The 16,871-nt window shown below is 40.9% G+C and overlaps 1 protein-coding gene across 2 annotated transcripts in view; it reads left to right on the top strand.

The window, feature by feature from the left end:
- chd1 (chromodomain helicase DNA binding protein 1) overlaps positions 1–16,871 on the top strand; it is a 187,965-nt gene that overhangs the window by 75,998 nt on the left and 95,096 nt on the right. For both annotated transcript variants that reach the window (XM_072583580.1, XM_072583589.1), the window contains exons 3-6: positions 4,185–4,395; positions 4,793–4,894; positions 5,787–5,860; positions 14,181–14,309. In XM_072583580.1, coding sequence (XP_072439681.1) covers positions 4,185–4,395; positions 4,793–4,894; positions 5,787–5,860; positions 14,181–14,309 — 516 coding nt within the window. The remainder of the gene's footprint in view (positions 1–4,184; positions 4,396–4,792; positions 4,895–5,786; positions 5,861–14,180; positions 14,310–16,871) is intronic.

Genomic DNA, 16,871 nt, shown 5'->3' with positions numbered 1-16,871 from the left:
CCCACACAGATTCCTGGCACATTTCCCTGCCAACGCAGGAAGTGAAAAACACCTGCACCCTTACCACTCCCCTCACCTCCGTCCAAGACCCTAAGGGATCCTTCCACACTCGTCAGATATTTACCTGTACCTCCTCCAATGTCATCTACTGCATCCGGTGTGGTCTCCCCTACACTGGGGAGGCAGGACGCCTTCTTGTAAATCATTGCAAAGAACATCTTTGCAAAACCTGCACCCACCAACCCCACCACCTGAATACTTCAACTCCCCCTCCCACTTCGTCAACGACATGCAGGAACTGGGCCTCCTCCATCACCAAACTGTTATCATCCCATGCCTGGAGGAAGAATGTTTTGTATTCCGCCATTGGACCCTGCAACCACACGGGATCAATGTGGATTTCAACAGCTTCCTCATTTCCCCTCCCCTCATACTATCCCAGTCCCAAGCCTCTAACTCGGCAGTGCCCTCCTGACCTGTCCATCACTCCCCCTCTGACCTATCACCTTTGCCCTCACCTCCATCCACCCATCGCTTTCTCAGCAGCCCACCCCACCCCCTCCCATTTATCTCTCACCTCTGGCCCACTCTCCTTATTCCTGATGACGGGCTGATGCCCGAAATGTCGATGCTGTCTGACGTGTGTTTTCCCCAAAATACACACACAACTGAAAATGAGATCTGAAGAAAAGTGTAAGTTCTGTTTCTCTTTCCATAAATGCTGCCACATTTGAATTTCTCCAGCATTTTCTGTTTTTAAATTTTAAATGTGCAGCTTTGTTAGAGAGGACAGCACAGATATATTTCAGTTTCTTATTATTTAAAGATGAAAGCGAGCAACATTCATTCTAAAATTTGCAGAAAATATGTTTGGGGTCACAAGAAGTTTTGGTCTCGTTCTATTCTTCACTCCTGCTTAATTTCCACCACCCTCCTTATGGTATCTTATGCTTTAAGCCAATGATGCTACTTGCAAACTGAGATCAGGCTGTGCATGGGATTCTCCTTGAGGCTGCTAGCTCCTCATTTCCAGGCAAGGCTGTTCACCTCATGTACTGTAGTACTCCTTATATTTATATCAATACATGGATCATTAAATACAGCTTGCCAGTATAGAGTCTGCGAACTCTCTTCACATGCTCATTCTCGGCTTGTTTTCTCTTGTGGTCAGTTACATCATGATTTGCATAAATCACATTATATAACACACTCCCAACTTGTCCGTCTGTAATTGCCCCTCTTTAGGCACTAAGTGAGCTCTTAGTTACTTTTAAGGGAAATCTCCCACTCAGCCTGCATTTTCAGAGGAGTTCAAAAGCTATAGGGGGTGGGGAGGCCCTCAAATTAACACTGCTCAGCCCATCATGCAGGTCACCTCAATCAGCATCGGGCATCACCACAATGACTGCCTCCCCGTGAATACTCCCTCCCTCCTTGTCTTTCCGTTGACATCCTCACATTTTTAGGTCCCTCAGTTTCTTTCCTGCTCTGTACCTGGTCCTGAACTTCAGGACTTGAATCGATGGACTATAATGAGTCTCAAACCGAAACAAAAATTACTGGAAAAGCTCAGCAGGTCTGGCAGCATCTGTGGATAGAAATCGGAGTAAATGTTTTGGATTGAGTGACCCTTCCTGGTGTTGCTGAGCAGTGAAGTGTCCAACATCCAAAAAATATGGTGCTGTGTGTGCAAACTGACCTGTGTTTGGCTGCAGAATGATGATGTAGATCCTTCAAAAGAAGAATCTGATTAAAATGAAACATTGTGATATTTGTTATTACCTGTGCTATACCCAATCCTTTAATGTTTTCTCCGATGACAAGTTTGTGCTTTTTGCTAACTTGCTCTTGTTTAGTGAGTGAAGATAGCCGTTTATATTTGTCAGTTTAAACTATTTAATTTTGTGGTGGATTATCTTGCTAAATCAATTGTGCTGCAATACTGTCAAGTTGATGTGGTGTCAGTAATAAGCCTTTCCTGTTTCTTCATATTTTTAAGATTGAGACTAATTAAACATCACAGGTTATTTATTGCACAATTTTTTGAAAAAAAACTCAGTTGATATAAATTGGTTATTTGGGCTCCTGCCTATTTAGTTTTCCATTAAAACATTTAGATCTCAAGACAGTTTTCTAAAGAGGGAATACAAAATGTATGTTTGGAATGAGGGTGTGCATCTTAATTGTGTAGAATTACTGGTCATTCAGGAGGTCAAAGTTTCTTCACTGGACATCAAGCAGATTAGATGACCATTTATATCTCGCTCTGCTTGAGGGACTGATACGTAGAGCCTGCTGGCACCTTCCATCTAGATGAGAAGATGGACATGCAGCAATCTGCTTTAGATGGTGTGTCGTCTTGAGCTTCACCTTCACTTGACCCTTGTTGTCAAACTGCTGTAGCCACGCCCTGTCCTCTGTCTAGAGTGTAGACTATGCATTCTATTCGTAATGGCATGTGACTTTGGGCAGAAGTATGAACCGAGATTCCATGTTTTTGGGAAAGCTTGAGGCTTTCACATGGAAAGAACATTAGGTTGTTAAAAGATAAAAGAAACACTGAATACATTTAGTCATAGTAAATTTTCATTTCTGTTTTGACAACTTATCAAAAAAAAATTAGTTTATTTGTGGGAACCTAGTGGTGCTATTAAGTAGTCTTGAGGTGCTATTGTGTGCCACAATCTGTTAACAATAAAAATACACTCTACCAAATTTAGGTTCTTCTATTTACTAAAGGACTTTATGAAGATCCTAGAGATTTCACTATGATAGGTTTAAGAATGTGAATTCAGTAAATATCTTCATTTGTGCATTAGCAGCTGAGAACAATTACCTTGAAAGTTGCTAAATTATTTTAAGAATTTTTCAAATTCAGCATTACAAGTCTGGCCTACATATGACTCCGGTTTCACATTATGCAGTTAACTCAGGGGCTAGGGTTGGAATGTAGATATAAAAATAGACATTGCTGGAAAAGCTCGAGATCTGGCAGCAGCTGTGGAGAGAAATCAGCATTAACGCTTCGGGTCAAGTGATCCTTGCTCAGAATGTTCTGGTTTACAGCATCCGCAGTTCTTTTGGTTTTTATTGGATAATAGATGCCGGCTTGTTTGGAGTTGACCACATTCCAAGGCTAAATAAAAAAAGAGCTTTTGCTGAAACTAGTGACTCTGATTTTAACATATATATGGTATTATTAAATTTATCTACATTTGAATGGATAACTGAGAAATACTTGTTGAGGATGATATCACTTAATGTGCACAACTTTCCTTTGTTGCACAACTGAATGGAGTTGACTTGCACAGTTCTTTTGTGTATTTAGTCATGGCCAGAGAAGCTCAAGCAGTGGTTTCACTTGAGCCTTGCACCATTACTCATGCTTGGCCTCAACCATCACCTTATGAATGTGTGGCCTAACTTCACACACATTTCACATGTACACTCCATTCTACCTCACCACCACCATTCATATCTCCTTCATTGCCCTGTTGTCAGATACCTTGACTGATATTCAGTCCTGAATGTGAAGATACTTTCATGAGTTAAATATTAGGAAACTTACAGCCCGTTTCTTTGCTTCCCATCATGAATTCTGTATCAAGCCAGTGTTGGCCAGTTTCCTATCTGCCCTAGAACTAATCTCATCCAAAACACTGTTTACAAAATCTTAACTTGCACCAAGCCCTGTTCACTCTTTATACCTGTGTTCATAGACGTTTATTAGATTTGCGATCTGTGGTATGTTGTGTTTAAAATCTCTGATATGTTATCTTTGTAACCTCCTGCAGCCTTCCAGGACCACATCCCTCTAGTTTTGGCAACTTCTGCATCTCTCATTTTGTTCACCCCACTATTGATGGAGCTTTTAGGCCATTTAGCCCTTAATCTCTGGAATTCTTCCCCTATATCTCTTCTCTCTTCTCACCCTTGCCTGTGAAATACCTGTTAGGCCACATTTTTTGTCCAAGCTTCCTCCTTTAGTTCATTATTTTGTCTGGTTATGCTTGTGTGAAGCACCTTGGTTTGTTTGTTTGTTAAACAAATGCATATTTTGTTCGTATTTCCATGTGTGTTTGCAGTAATCAATTTCAAAATATTGTGCAAAGTTTAGTTGTAGATATGGTTCGATCAAAGATGTGTCATTGTTGAAGGAGTAAAATTCAGAATTTTCGTTTTAGCCAATCTGACAAAGAATCTGGTTCAAGTTCTGGGAGCAGCAGTGATGGAAGCAGCAGTCAATCAGATAGCAATGACTCCAGTGACTCTGATAGTGAATCTGACTCTGGCAGCCAGTCCGATTCAGATTCATCTGGTTCAGAAAGCAACACGTCATCATCCAAAGGAAAAAGAACAGTTGAGAGCAAAGTTCCAAAAACTGATGGAGCAGAGGTAATTATAAAATGACTTATTCATATTTGGCTAACTTTTGATTTAAATGAAAAGGGCCTTGAAATTGCAGTCTACATGTCACAATCCTTGGAGCTGTGCACCATGTTGTCTGATGGATATAATAAATGATAAGCTGCAATTAGATGGAAAATATTAAATTATTGGGATATGAAAATTTTAAGTTTGCATTAAATGCTAGGTTAATAGTAAAACTGTGATGTAAGATAAAAGTCGAGAACTTTGAGCTCAGAAAGAAACCATTTATTTGAAACTGTGCAAACATATCAAATTGTGCGCAGAGGAAGGAGTGGATTTTCTGTCGTATTGATACTTGAAGCGTTTGAATGATGAATGTCTGTTATGAAGTTTGACCCTTTTTCCCCCTATTCTGTTGCAGTTTTGGAAATCCAATCCAAGTATTTTAACTGTGCAGCGATCTGCCATGATCAGAAAGCAGCAACAACTACAACAGCAACAGCTTTCTTCAAACAGTTCAGAGGTTTGAAATTTAATTAAAATAAGTGGGTGCGGGGCTTTTTATTAAACCTGAGCGGATAATTATTGAATTGTGATAAGACAACCAGCATGATCTTCATGCATCAATGAGTTTGTAGCAGTGTAACACAGGAACCTGGGAATTTACAGGGTTGAAGCAGAATTGTTCATTTCATATTGGAGATTAAATCATTAACGATAGGATCACGCCAAATTTATTACAATTAAAAATTCCAAATGAAGTCCATCTTGTTTGTCTCTTTCTTGCCATTAATTGCAAATAAAAAATGAGCATTCAATATTAGACATAACAAAAGGTCAGTAAAGGTTACTGGAATTCTGTGCAGTGCCTGTACAGTAACACAGTTCTGTAAGAAATAGCCTGATGATAATACGTTGATATCTAACTTTGCAAAAAGTGCTCAACTAATATGGAAATGTTAATAGAGAAGTATTACTTGGGATCTTTTCTTGACATGTGAAGTATCTCCAGCACTGGCTACTCTACCTGTCTGTCATCTCAAAAAGTCTTCTATAGATTTCATCACAGTGAAATTTGCTAAAGAACTAAAAATTACTTTTGTAATGTTACTGTGAAAATTCATTTTTAAATAAACCAGCAATAATTATTATGGTTGCTCAAATTAGATTTGAGCTAGATTTTTTTTGTGAATCATAGTATTAAATACATAATTATATGTTTAGTATCTCACGAATGCCTGTTTAAGATTTTTTGTTAGGCAGGAGCAATCCTATCTCCAAGAAGAGTCTGTGTAGAAGTTTTATTATCATTTTACAAAATAATTTAAATTGGTCCAAGTAACATTGACTCCTCAATTGTTCGTTCTTTTTTTGCAACTGTTGAGTTCAATTTTTATTGTCTTACTTTTCTGCAGGAGTCATCAAGTAGTGAAGATTCTGATGATGATTCATCCTCTGAGAACACTGCCAAACATGTGAAACGCAGAGAGTAAGTCAGTATTTCAATAGTTTGTTCTTGGCCAAGTGGTGGCTTTTGTTATTATTCATAGAAGGTCTGTGTTCCTTGTAAAGCAATCTTAGAGAAAGTTTGCTGAAGTCATTGTATGGCGAAAGAAATTTTGAATACAGTTTACCATAGAAACGCAGATAAATCAAAACAGAGATACGCCAATCATTAATTAACACTTCCCACAACACTTTGAATGCTGTCTCCAAGAGTCAGTGCTCCAAAGATGTCACCTGAAAAGCAAATTTTCTTGCACACTGCTATTCACTCACCCTTCAACCAAGGTTAATTACCCATTTCAAAATTGATGGGTGGGGGTGGAATTCAAGATGGTGGCAATCTAGAAAGATCGTGTTGCAGAGCTCTGCACCACATCGCATGCGGGACCTAACCCACCCTACCTGATTCACTGTGATATCCTGGGATTCTAGAAACATCATGGAGTCCCAGTAAACTATTAGGGAACAACATAGCCCGATTTTTGTTATTCAGGGATGCCGAAGAAGGGAGCAGGTACGTCCAAGGCCGGGTCTGTGGCCCAGTCTTCAGGATTCTCTGGCTCAATTTCGTACCTGGTCCTGGTAAAGGAGCTCCCGAAGTCTTGCAAGCTGTTGGGGAAGCAGGTAGAGGAGAAGCTGGCCCGGTCTCTATTATGCTGCAGATGTATGAACAGCAGTGGGAGACCTCAAGAAAAGGACAGATGAGATAGAATGCAGAGTCACAGTGGTGGAAGCTGATACCGATTCCTCCAAGGAGAGGATCCCGGACCTGGAGACGCAGGTCCATAATTTGCTTGACCAGGTTGATGACTTCAAGAGCAGAGGCAGGAGAAAAAAAGATTCAGATTGTCAGTTTGCCGGAGGGTAAGGAAGGTGACTGACCAGTGGAATTTATTGAGGACTGGTTGCCAAAATTCCTTAACTTAGAAGCTGAATTGGGAAGCTTGTAGATTGAGAGGGTTCACCAGGTCATGGCACGGAGGTCAGATCTGGACCAACGTCCTCGTCCTAGAGATAAGGAGAGAATCGTGGAAGCTCCAAGAATCCGGGGAAGGGTCCGAAGGCCCCAGTTCATGAGGGCTCTAAGATAATGTTCTTCCAGGATTTCTCAGAGGCGGTGATCCGGAAAAGAAAATCCTATGATGGTGACAATGTGTAAAGGGTATGAGCAGGTCGGGAAATAGCTAAGCTTTGCATTTTGTGAAACAGAAGGTTCAGCTAAGCATGACTTGGATCAGATAAGACCTTGCAGTAAACAATGGGATGACAATGGCATCAAGAAAAGACTGAGGGAGCTCGGGATCCAGTACTCTGAGATACCCACCGGTGCTTCAGATCACCTGAGGTGGATCTGTCCATCTCTTTCACATGTCGGAGAAGGCAAGAGATGTGGTCAAATTAACTTAATCTGAACTGTTTAGTATGTACAAATAGTAGTGTTGTTTGGGTATATCTCTACTTTTCTTTTGAAAGAAAGAGGAAGTTTAGTCGGGGCTTTCTTTTCCGTTTTTTAAATTGGTAATAATCTGGTCTAAACAATGCTGAGGGCTGGCTGGGATGATTACTTTCAATTTCTAAGTTAAGTTATACCAAAGGATGGGTGGGGTACTTTTTTTCAAAATGTCTTTGTTCACATTGTTATTCCATGGTGTATTTCTTTCTTTGTTGCTTGTGTTTGTGGTGTGGCTCTAGCTAGGAGAAGAGAAAACGGTTGGGATGGTTAGATGCCTGCTTATGGGCAGTTAATGCCCGGTTCAGGTATTTAAATGCCCTGGCTGCTGTATTGGCAGTGGATGTTGGGTTTTGGAATGTGTAGATGCCCCTTGGGCAGGGGGTGAATTCCCCTATTCAGCGCCATTGGCACTTTATATATTGGCTTGTTTTTTGTTTTTTGTCGTACCATGGTCTTTCATAGCTTTGTAGATTTGTTAAATGGAGTGGTTTTAGTTTATGTAGTTTTTTTTGTTTGATGGATCTTGCGACACTAAGGCTCAGCAATTTGTATTCGAGTTCCTCCTCTCTGGAATCTAAATGTTACTGCAGAAGGTTATGGCTAATCACTTGATTAAGTGGTGTATCTGGAGCATTAAGGGGAGTCACTCATCAATTAAGAGGAAGAAGGTACTCTAAGGCCTTAGAAAGGGGAAGGTTGATATTGTTTTATTACAGGAGACACACTTGGATGATGGGGAGCATTTGAAACTACAGCAGAATGGCTTTGATTGGGTTTACTTTTCATCTTTTAATACCAGAAGTAGGGGAGTGGCTATATTGGTGAGGAGGAATCTCCCTTTGAAGTTGCTAGAGTGTGTTAAAGACACACATGGGAGGTTTGTAATCATCAAAGTCCTGATAAACTGCAAAGATTATGGTGTTTTAAATGTTTGCTCTGGCCCAAGCCCTCAAATTTCTCGTAGGTGCATTCTCTAAACTGATCAGTCTCAAGTCTCGGCATATCATCATGGGGGAGATTTTAATTATCGTATGGATTCCACGGTAGACAGGTTTCCCAAAGGCTCCCCGATACTCTCTGTACAAACTAAACAATTAGTGGATCTGTGTGTGGAGGCGTCTCCAGGAGACATGTTTTTTTTCAATCCACGCAGGTGTCACACCAGGATTGACTATTTTTCTGACGCCAGTGGCAACCCTGGACTTGGTGGCATCTTGTACGGTTGGTAATAGTACCATCTCCCATCATGCTCCAGTGTACCCATTGGTTAAGATTAAGGACACTATAGTGGGCCAGAGAGACCCTTTATCCTTCAGGATAATAAATTTTTATGGAGTACTTCTCTGAGGAATTTAGGGCGTTCCTAGACATTTGTTCAGACTCTGTTAGTAGCCTGTCTGTCCTTTGGGAAACCGTCAAAGCCTCTGCCAGGGGGTTAGTTATCTCCTAGGAAACGGCATGAGGACAAGCAGCAATGTCTGCTTGAAGTACGGTTGAAGGCAGCAGAGAAGGCTTATTTTGACAGGCCCTTGTTGGCCAAGCTACACAGGATTATGAAGGTCTATTTCTGCTGTCTCCACAGAAACAAGAGTTTTGTCACGGCATGTAGGAGAATCACCCTGAGGAAATATATGGTTTGATCATTCCTACTTGGTTCTGCATTCAATTTTGATATGAACTATAATACCAGATTTTTAAGAGCTTTCTAAGGGCAGTCTGACTATGTTGGATTAGATAATACTTTTGCCCCTCAGTGAAACTCTTCTACAGAGACCTTCATAGGAGTTAAACCAAAAGTGCCTTAGTAATTTTTACATTTCATGAGCTCTCATTCTGCTCAGGGATAGTTCTGGTGCTGAGCAACAAGATCAAAGAGTTTGAGCTGCTAAGCCTTCCATTGACATCAATCTAATGACAAACAATGTTAGGTTGCTTTATGCAGAGAAAATTTGTAAAAGGCTCAGAAAGGTATTCTTTCAGAGGTCATGCTGAGGTGGTACTTATTCAAAAGGATGGTAGGGATAAACCAGGTAAGGACAAGTCTAACATCTACGGTATGGAAACAGTTGAAGAAGTTCTGAGGGACAGTAATAATCCTTGCCTGTCTAAGTAGAGATTAAGTAAGGTTGTCAGCATGGCTTTGTCATGGGGTGAATATGTCTAACAAATTTGATTTGAATTTTTCAAAGGTGTGACTAGATGTGTAGGTGAGAATAGTACAGTTGATGTAGTTTACCTGGACTACAATAAGATTTTGGCAAGCACTCTCATTACAGATGGGCCAGGAGCCCCTGGGATCTTGGGGAGTTTGGCAAATTGGATCCAAATTGGCTTTGTGGCAGCAAGCAGAGGGTGATATTCAAAGAGTATTTTTGTGACTGGAAACCTTTGTCCAGTGTTGTACCACAGGAATTGGTGCTGGGTTCCCTGCAGTTTGTCATTTATGTTAATGATCTGGACACAAATGCAGGAGGTATGATCAATAAGTTTGCAGATAACATGAAAATTAGTGGTGTGGTAAATAAAGAATTACACCAGGAAATAAAGTTGAGCTGGTCAGATGGGCTGAACAGTAGCAAATTGAATTCTGAAAAGTGAGGTGATACATTTTTGCAGGATTAACAAGGCCAGGGAATACTCATTGAATAGTAGGAAGTACAGGCGGTCAGAGTCACCTTGGTGTGCATGTCCATAGATTATTGAATGTAGCAGGATAGGTAGATAAGGTGGTTAAGGAGACATGAGATGCTATTATTAGTCAAAGCATTGAATGTAAGAGCAGGGATGTTATAATAAAGCTGCACATAACATTAGTTAGGCACTTTGGGAGTACTGTGTGCATTCCTGGTCACTACATGCCAGGAAGAATATGATTATACTAGAGAGGGTGCAGAAGAACTACACTAGGATGTGGTCTGGGCTAGAGCAATTCAGCTTTGAAGAGACATGAGATAGGCTGGTGTAGATTTTCTCAGAGCAGAGAAAGCTGAGGCAGGGGATTTGATGTACAGAAAATTCAAAGGGGTATTGACAGGGTAAATAGAGATAAATTTTTCCCCTTAGAGGGGTTAATAACCATGGGACTTAGTTTTAAGGTAAGCCACAGGAGGTTTGGAGGGCTTTGAGGAAATGTTTTGACCCAATGGGTTGTGGGCATCTGAAAGTCACTGCCTGAAAGGCTGGAAGCCGTCTCGACATTTAAGAACTATTTAGGAATGCCTTAACGTACAAAGCTATGGGATAAGTGCTAAAAAATAGCATTGGAACAGATGGATATTTGACTGGTGCAAATGTGTTGCGCCAAGGAGCTTTCTTCCATGTTGTAAAATCTCTACATTATGACTCTTGTAGGAGAAAGTGAGGACTGCAGGTGCTGGAGATCAGAGTCAAAAAGTCTGGCACTGGAAAAGCACAGCTGCTTAGGCAGAGTCCGAGGAACAGGAGAGTTGATGTTTTGAGCGTGAGCTCTTGATCATAAATGATGTAGAGCTTATGTTTGAATTACGACTCTCCTGCTTCTCGGATACTGCCTGACCGGCTGTGATTTTCCATTGCCACATGTTTGATGATGACTCAGTCAGATCTGGGATTTGAGTTACATTTTCAACAAGCTTAAGCCAGAAAGGTTTGAATTGTTTATGTGGTGTTATATCCCTGTCACGCAACATAGCACACAGCATTGAATGAATGAATATCTGAACTTGCATGTTGCAGAACCGGTATGGATTCTTCCCAAATTTCAGTTTTATGTAAGTAACTTGCTAACTAAGCTTTAAAAGCCTACCTGTTGCAAATGTATGGGTTTTGCAAAGTGAGAGTGCTTTAGGAGTCATCCATTTCTGTTGACAAGAATACAGTGGAATAGAAAAATAAGCATCGTATATTATTGGAAATAAACTATTGATATTGGAAAGAAAAAAATTGTTAATATTACACTTTTATGAGGGCTAAATGAATGTTGATCTTGGCAAGTTGTTTTTTCTTGCTGCTCTCTCAGGATGAACAATGTTCAAACAGTTATGTTTGTAGTCTTTTCCTACTCTTGAGAAGTTGGTGGAGGTGAACTGTATTGAACCAGTGCAGATTTTCTTATGGAGCTTCCCTAAGTGAATAAACTATTCTGGATATTGGCCCAACAACAGTGAAGGAGTTGGTCCAACTGGTCCATGCCAACCTGATATCCTAACCTAATTTAGTCCCATTTGCCAACATGTGGCCCCTATCCCGCTCAACCCTTCCTATTCATATACAGATCTAGATGCGTTTTAAATGCTGTAATTGCACCGGCCTCCACCCCTTCCTCTGGCAGGTCATTTCACACAAGCACTAACCTCTCTGAAAAAGCAGCCTCTTACGTCCCTTTTATATCTTTCCCCTCTCACCCTGAACCTATGCCCTCTAGTTTTGGAGTCCCCCACCTCAGGGAAAATACCTTGTCTATTTATCCTATCCGTGCACCTCATGATTTTATAAACCTCTATAAGGTCACCCCTTAGCGTCTGACAGTCTGGGGAAAGCAGCCCAGCCTATTCAGCCTCTCCCTGTAGCTCAAATCCTCCAATCCTGGCAACATTCTTGTAAATATTTTCTGAAACCTTCCAAGTTTCCCAAAATCCAATGGAAAGGAGACCAGAATTGCATGCAATATTCCAAAAGTGGCCTGCCAGTGCCTGTTCAGCTGTTATAATGTCTCCCAACTCCTACACTCAATGCTCTGACCAATAAAGAAAAGCATCCTTCACTATCTTATCTAACTGCGACTCCACTTTCAAGGAACTATGAACGTGTACTCCAAGGTTTCTTTGTTTAGCAACACTCCCTTGGACCTTACCATTAAGTGTAAAGGTCCTGCTCTGATTTGCTTTTCCAAAACACAGCATCTCACATTTATCTAAATTAAACTCCATTTGCCACTCCTCAGCCCATTGACTCATCTGGCCAAGATCCCTTTATAATCTGAGGTAATCTTTTTTTGCTGTCCATTGCACCTCTAGTTTTGATGTAATCTGCAATTTTTTTTGTTTACATCCAAATCATTTATATAAATGGCGAAAAGTAGTGGACCTAGCACCTATTGTTATGGCACACCACTGGTTACAGGCTTCCAGTTTGAAAAGCAGTCCTCCCCCACCACCCTCTGTCTTCCACCTTTGAGCCAGTTCTGTATCCACATGGCTACTTTACTCTGTATTCCATGAGATCTAACCTTACTAAACTAGTCTCCCTTGAACCTTGTCGAATGTCTTACTGAAGTCCACATAGATCACATCTGCCATTCAGCCCTCATCAATCAAGTTCGTGAGACATGATTTCTCACGCACAAAGCCATGTTGACTATCCCCAATCAGTCTTTGCCTTCCCACGTCTGTATAAATCCCGCCCTTCAGGATTCCCTCCAACAACTTGCCCACCACTGATGTCAGGCTCACGGGTCTTTAGTTCCCTGGCTTTTCCTCATTACCTTTCTTAAATAATAACACCACATTAGTAAATCTCCAGTCTTCTGGCACCTCACCTGTGACTATCAATGATTGAGATATCTTAGCCAAAGGCACTGCAATCACTCACATAGCTTCCCACAGATTTCTAGGTACACCTGATCACGTCCTGGATTTTATCCACTTTTATGAGGTTTAAGACATCCATATTACAGAGGTGGTCTGGATGTTTTTAAAGATGTCACCATCTATTTTCCCATATTCTATATCTTCTATCTCCTTCTCTACAGTGAAGACTGATGCATCTCCCCATTCTCCTGTGGCTCCACATGTAGGCTGCCTTGCTGATCTTTGAGAAGCCCTATTCTCTCCCTAGTTACCCTTTTGTCCTTAATGTATTTATAAAAACTCTTTGGATTCTCCTTAACCTTTTTGCCAAAGCTATCTCGTCCCCTTTTTGTCCTCCTGATTTCCCTCTTAAGTATCCTCCTGCTGCCTTTATACTCTTCTAAGGATTCATTCAATCTATCTTGTCTATACCTGAAATATACTCCCTTCTTTTTCTTAACCAAACCCTCAATTTCTTTGGTCATCCAGCATTCCCTACACCTACCAGCCTTTTCTTTCACCCTAACAGGAATATATTGTCTCTGGGCTCTTGTTATCTCATTTCTGAAGGCTTCCCATTTTCCAACCATCCCTTTACCTGCGAACATCTACCCACAATCAGCTTTTGAAAGTTCTTGGCTGATACCGTCAAAATTAGTCTTCCTCCAATTTAGAACTTCAACTTTTAGATCTGGTCTATCTGTTTCCACCACTATTTAACACTAATAGAATTATGGTCGCTGGCCCTTAGTCACCTACCCTGCCTTATTTCCCAAGAGTAGGTCAAGTTTTGCACCTTTTCCATTTGGTAAATCCACATACTGAATCAGAAATTTTTATTGTACACACTTAACAAATTCCTCTCCACCTAAACCCTTAACACTATGGCAATCCCAGTCTATGTTTGGAAAGTTAATATCCCCCACTGTAACCACCCTATTATTCTTAGAGATAACTGAGATCTCCTTACAAATTTGTTTCTCAATTTCCCACTGACTATTAGGGGTTCTATAATACAATCCCAATAAGGTGATCATCCCTTTCTTATTTCTCAGTTCCACACAAATAACTTCCCAGGATGTATTTCCAGGAATATCCTCCTTCGGGATATTCCTGAAAATACATGCAACATACATACGTGAACGTGCAACTGGGATATTGCTAAAATACCCCAGTTGCATGTTCCTAACCATACCCTGAGTTAATCTGCCTTCTCTGTTAGCTTTCAGAAACTCCTTAAGCTTTTCTCATAACATTGTAGTATTATGAAAATTGCCCCTTGTAATGCATTTTAATTTCTCTAGTGAAGACTGGCAGATGTCTGGGTCTGGTTCTGAGGAGGAGGAGGAAGAGCGAGAGAAAAGTACCTCAGGAGACAGCGAGTCTGACTACCAACCCCACAACAAAGTAAAAAGCAGGAAACCTCAGAACAGGTAAGCTCCAGTTATTAAATCCCACCAGGGTTGACTAAATAGCTGAGTCATCCAGCAGATAGATCACTTCTCTGTGCTGCTAACCAACCTTTACTGAGACATCATTAATAGTCCCAGACTCTGGGGGACAGAAGGGTTTTTCACTACATTGTTCACTTTATTTTGGCACTTCTGTGTTAATTAAACTTGTCAATTTCAGCTGAATGTAAAGTTGTGCATGAATATTATACCCTCTCCAACGGTTGGTGGAGGTTCCAATAGTCCAGCATTGGAGCTATATCAAACAAGGAACTAAACCTTGCAGAGATGATGGGAAAAACAGAAAACTTAGAATTACTTGGTAGTACCTAACTTGAATTTTGTTGAAAGTTATGTTGTTGAAGCTTTTCCTCTTACATTTACTAGCTGAAATTCAAGAATGCCAAATTTAAAACAAGCGCAATTTCTATTACAGCAGAAAGGAGAACTGATTGATATACAAGTCACCTGTACTCGACTGAGGAGTCGTCAAGTTCATGAGTAATTCAAAATGAGATGCAAAGCTTGAACATATCCCTTTCATTTGCAAAGAATTGGTTTCTGCACATGCTTATATTACTTAAAACAAGTATATGTGAGCCACATTGAGCTGGGCTATTTCTTTGAGATTAGTTGTCTGTGTAAAAATTAGTACACTCAGGATGGTTCAAGTACCTCCCATATTCTTGTTTTAATCTTGAGTGCAGAACAGAAAGCTTCAACAACATATTCTCCTTTTAGCAATATGCAAAAGAAAATGTATAGTAAGGTGATAATAGCTCATATTGTTTAATTTGTGATTTTCAGTGCTGACAGATTTATGTGCTGTTGTTGATAAAATATTTTCTGGAATTTTTATGAATTTCAGGAAATGTACGAAAGGAAAATCTGGTAGGCAGTTGATGTTCAAAAGTTAATAGCAGACTCCAAATTAGCATCCTATGAACGGGAAGGTAATTTAATTGGACAAGTATTCCAGAGCCTTAGAGTAATGCTGTTAGGGTCGAGAATGTGGCGCTGGAAAAGGGCAGCAGGTCCAGCAGCAGCAGGAAACTCTACATTAGCCTTTCATCAGGAACCAGTCCACAACATCGTTGTCATCACGTGACATCACTTCTGCCCCCATGGACACTTCTGTTGGCCCCACTTGCACCCCCATTGTTGATTTAGATTAATTTCTTACAGTATGGAAACAGGCCCTTCGGCTTAACAAGTCCACACTGACCCTCCAAAGAGTAACCCACCCAGACCCATTACCCCTGACTAATGCACCTACACATTCCTGAACATGATGGGCAATTCAGCATGGCCAAATCACCTAAAACCTACACATCTTTGGATTGTGGGAGAAAACCGGGGTACCTGGAGGAAACCCTCACAGACACCGGGAGAATGTGCAAACTCCACACAAACAGTCGCCTGAGGCAGGAATTGAACTCTGGTCCATGGCGCTGAGGCAGCAGTGCTAACCACTGAGCATCACTTCTTTTGGTGATGTCACTCCTGATCCTACAATCATGCCCACTGAAGTGATTGTCTCTGCCCCCATACCCAGCTCCAGCCCCACTCCAGGTCCTACCTCCCAGCCCTGCCATGTCTTTACTATTTCCCCAGACCTCCCCTTCTCTGAGGATGAACGTTCAGTCCTCAGCAAAGGCCTCACCTTCATTCCTTTATGCTCCCAAATGAATGAGTTCGACACACCCTATTCTTGATGAAGGACTTATGCCTGAAGCGTTGATTCTGCTGCTCCTCGGATGCTGCCTGACCTACTGAGCTTTTCCAGCACCACACTCTCAACTCAGACCTCCAGTATCTGCAGTCCTCACTTTCTCCTAGTAATGCTTTTAAGCCACTATAGCAGATGGTGAAACTTAAATTCATTAAAATCTAGAATTAAAATTGTTGTAAAAACGCATCCAGTTCATAAGTTTTTTTTTACGGAAAACGGCAATGGCAAATTTGCAAAGCCTTTCTTGCTAATGTATGGGGGCATGATGGCAAAATTGTGATTGCTGGCAAAAGAAAATGTCTGCTATAGTGATGGTCTGTAAGGTATAATTCTGTGAATATGTCCCAGACACCACCATCACTCTGGTGTCCTTGGATGTCAGGCTCAGCAGCATGTCAAATACATCAGAGGTGGTGGATCAATAATACACAGTTGGCAGAGATTGTCTTGGGAGTCCTCAAAATAACTTTGGGTCTCATGGAGGCTCATGGTATCAAGTCAAACAAACATCCTGTTGAGACACCTACTGACTGAACTAGACATGTCCTGAGTGGCATAGCCGCTTGAGTGGGTCTGTAGCAGGTGGTAATTCAAAATCTTACTTGATCTTGTTCTTACCAGTCTGTCTGTATACAGATGTACTTATCTAAGGCAGTATCCATTGCACTGTTCTAATTGTTGAGATGAAATCCTAGTTTCACATTGAGGGTATCCCATCTAGCAATCGAAGTTGAGTGTCCCTTAAGCTCTGCCAGCTGCCATCATCAGAATTGTATTCAACTACTGTCTATAACTTAATGGACCAGCATATT

The sequence above is a fragment of the Chiloscyllium punctatum genome, chromosome 2 (assembly GCF_047496795.1).
Source record: "Chiloscyllium punctatum isolate Juve2018m chromosome 2, sChiPun1.3, whole genome shotgun sequence".
Classification (NCBI taxonomy): Eukaryota; Metazoa; Chordata; class Chondrichthyes; order Orectolobiformes; family Hemiscylliidae; genus Chiloscyllium; species Chiloscyllium punctatum.
The sequence above is the reverse complement of the archived record's forward strand: the minus strand, read 5'-3'. Positions and strand labels throughout refer to the sequence as shown.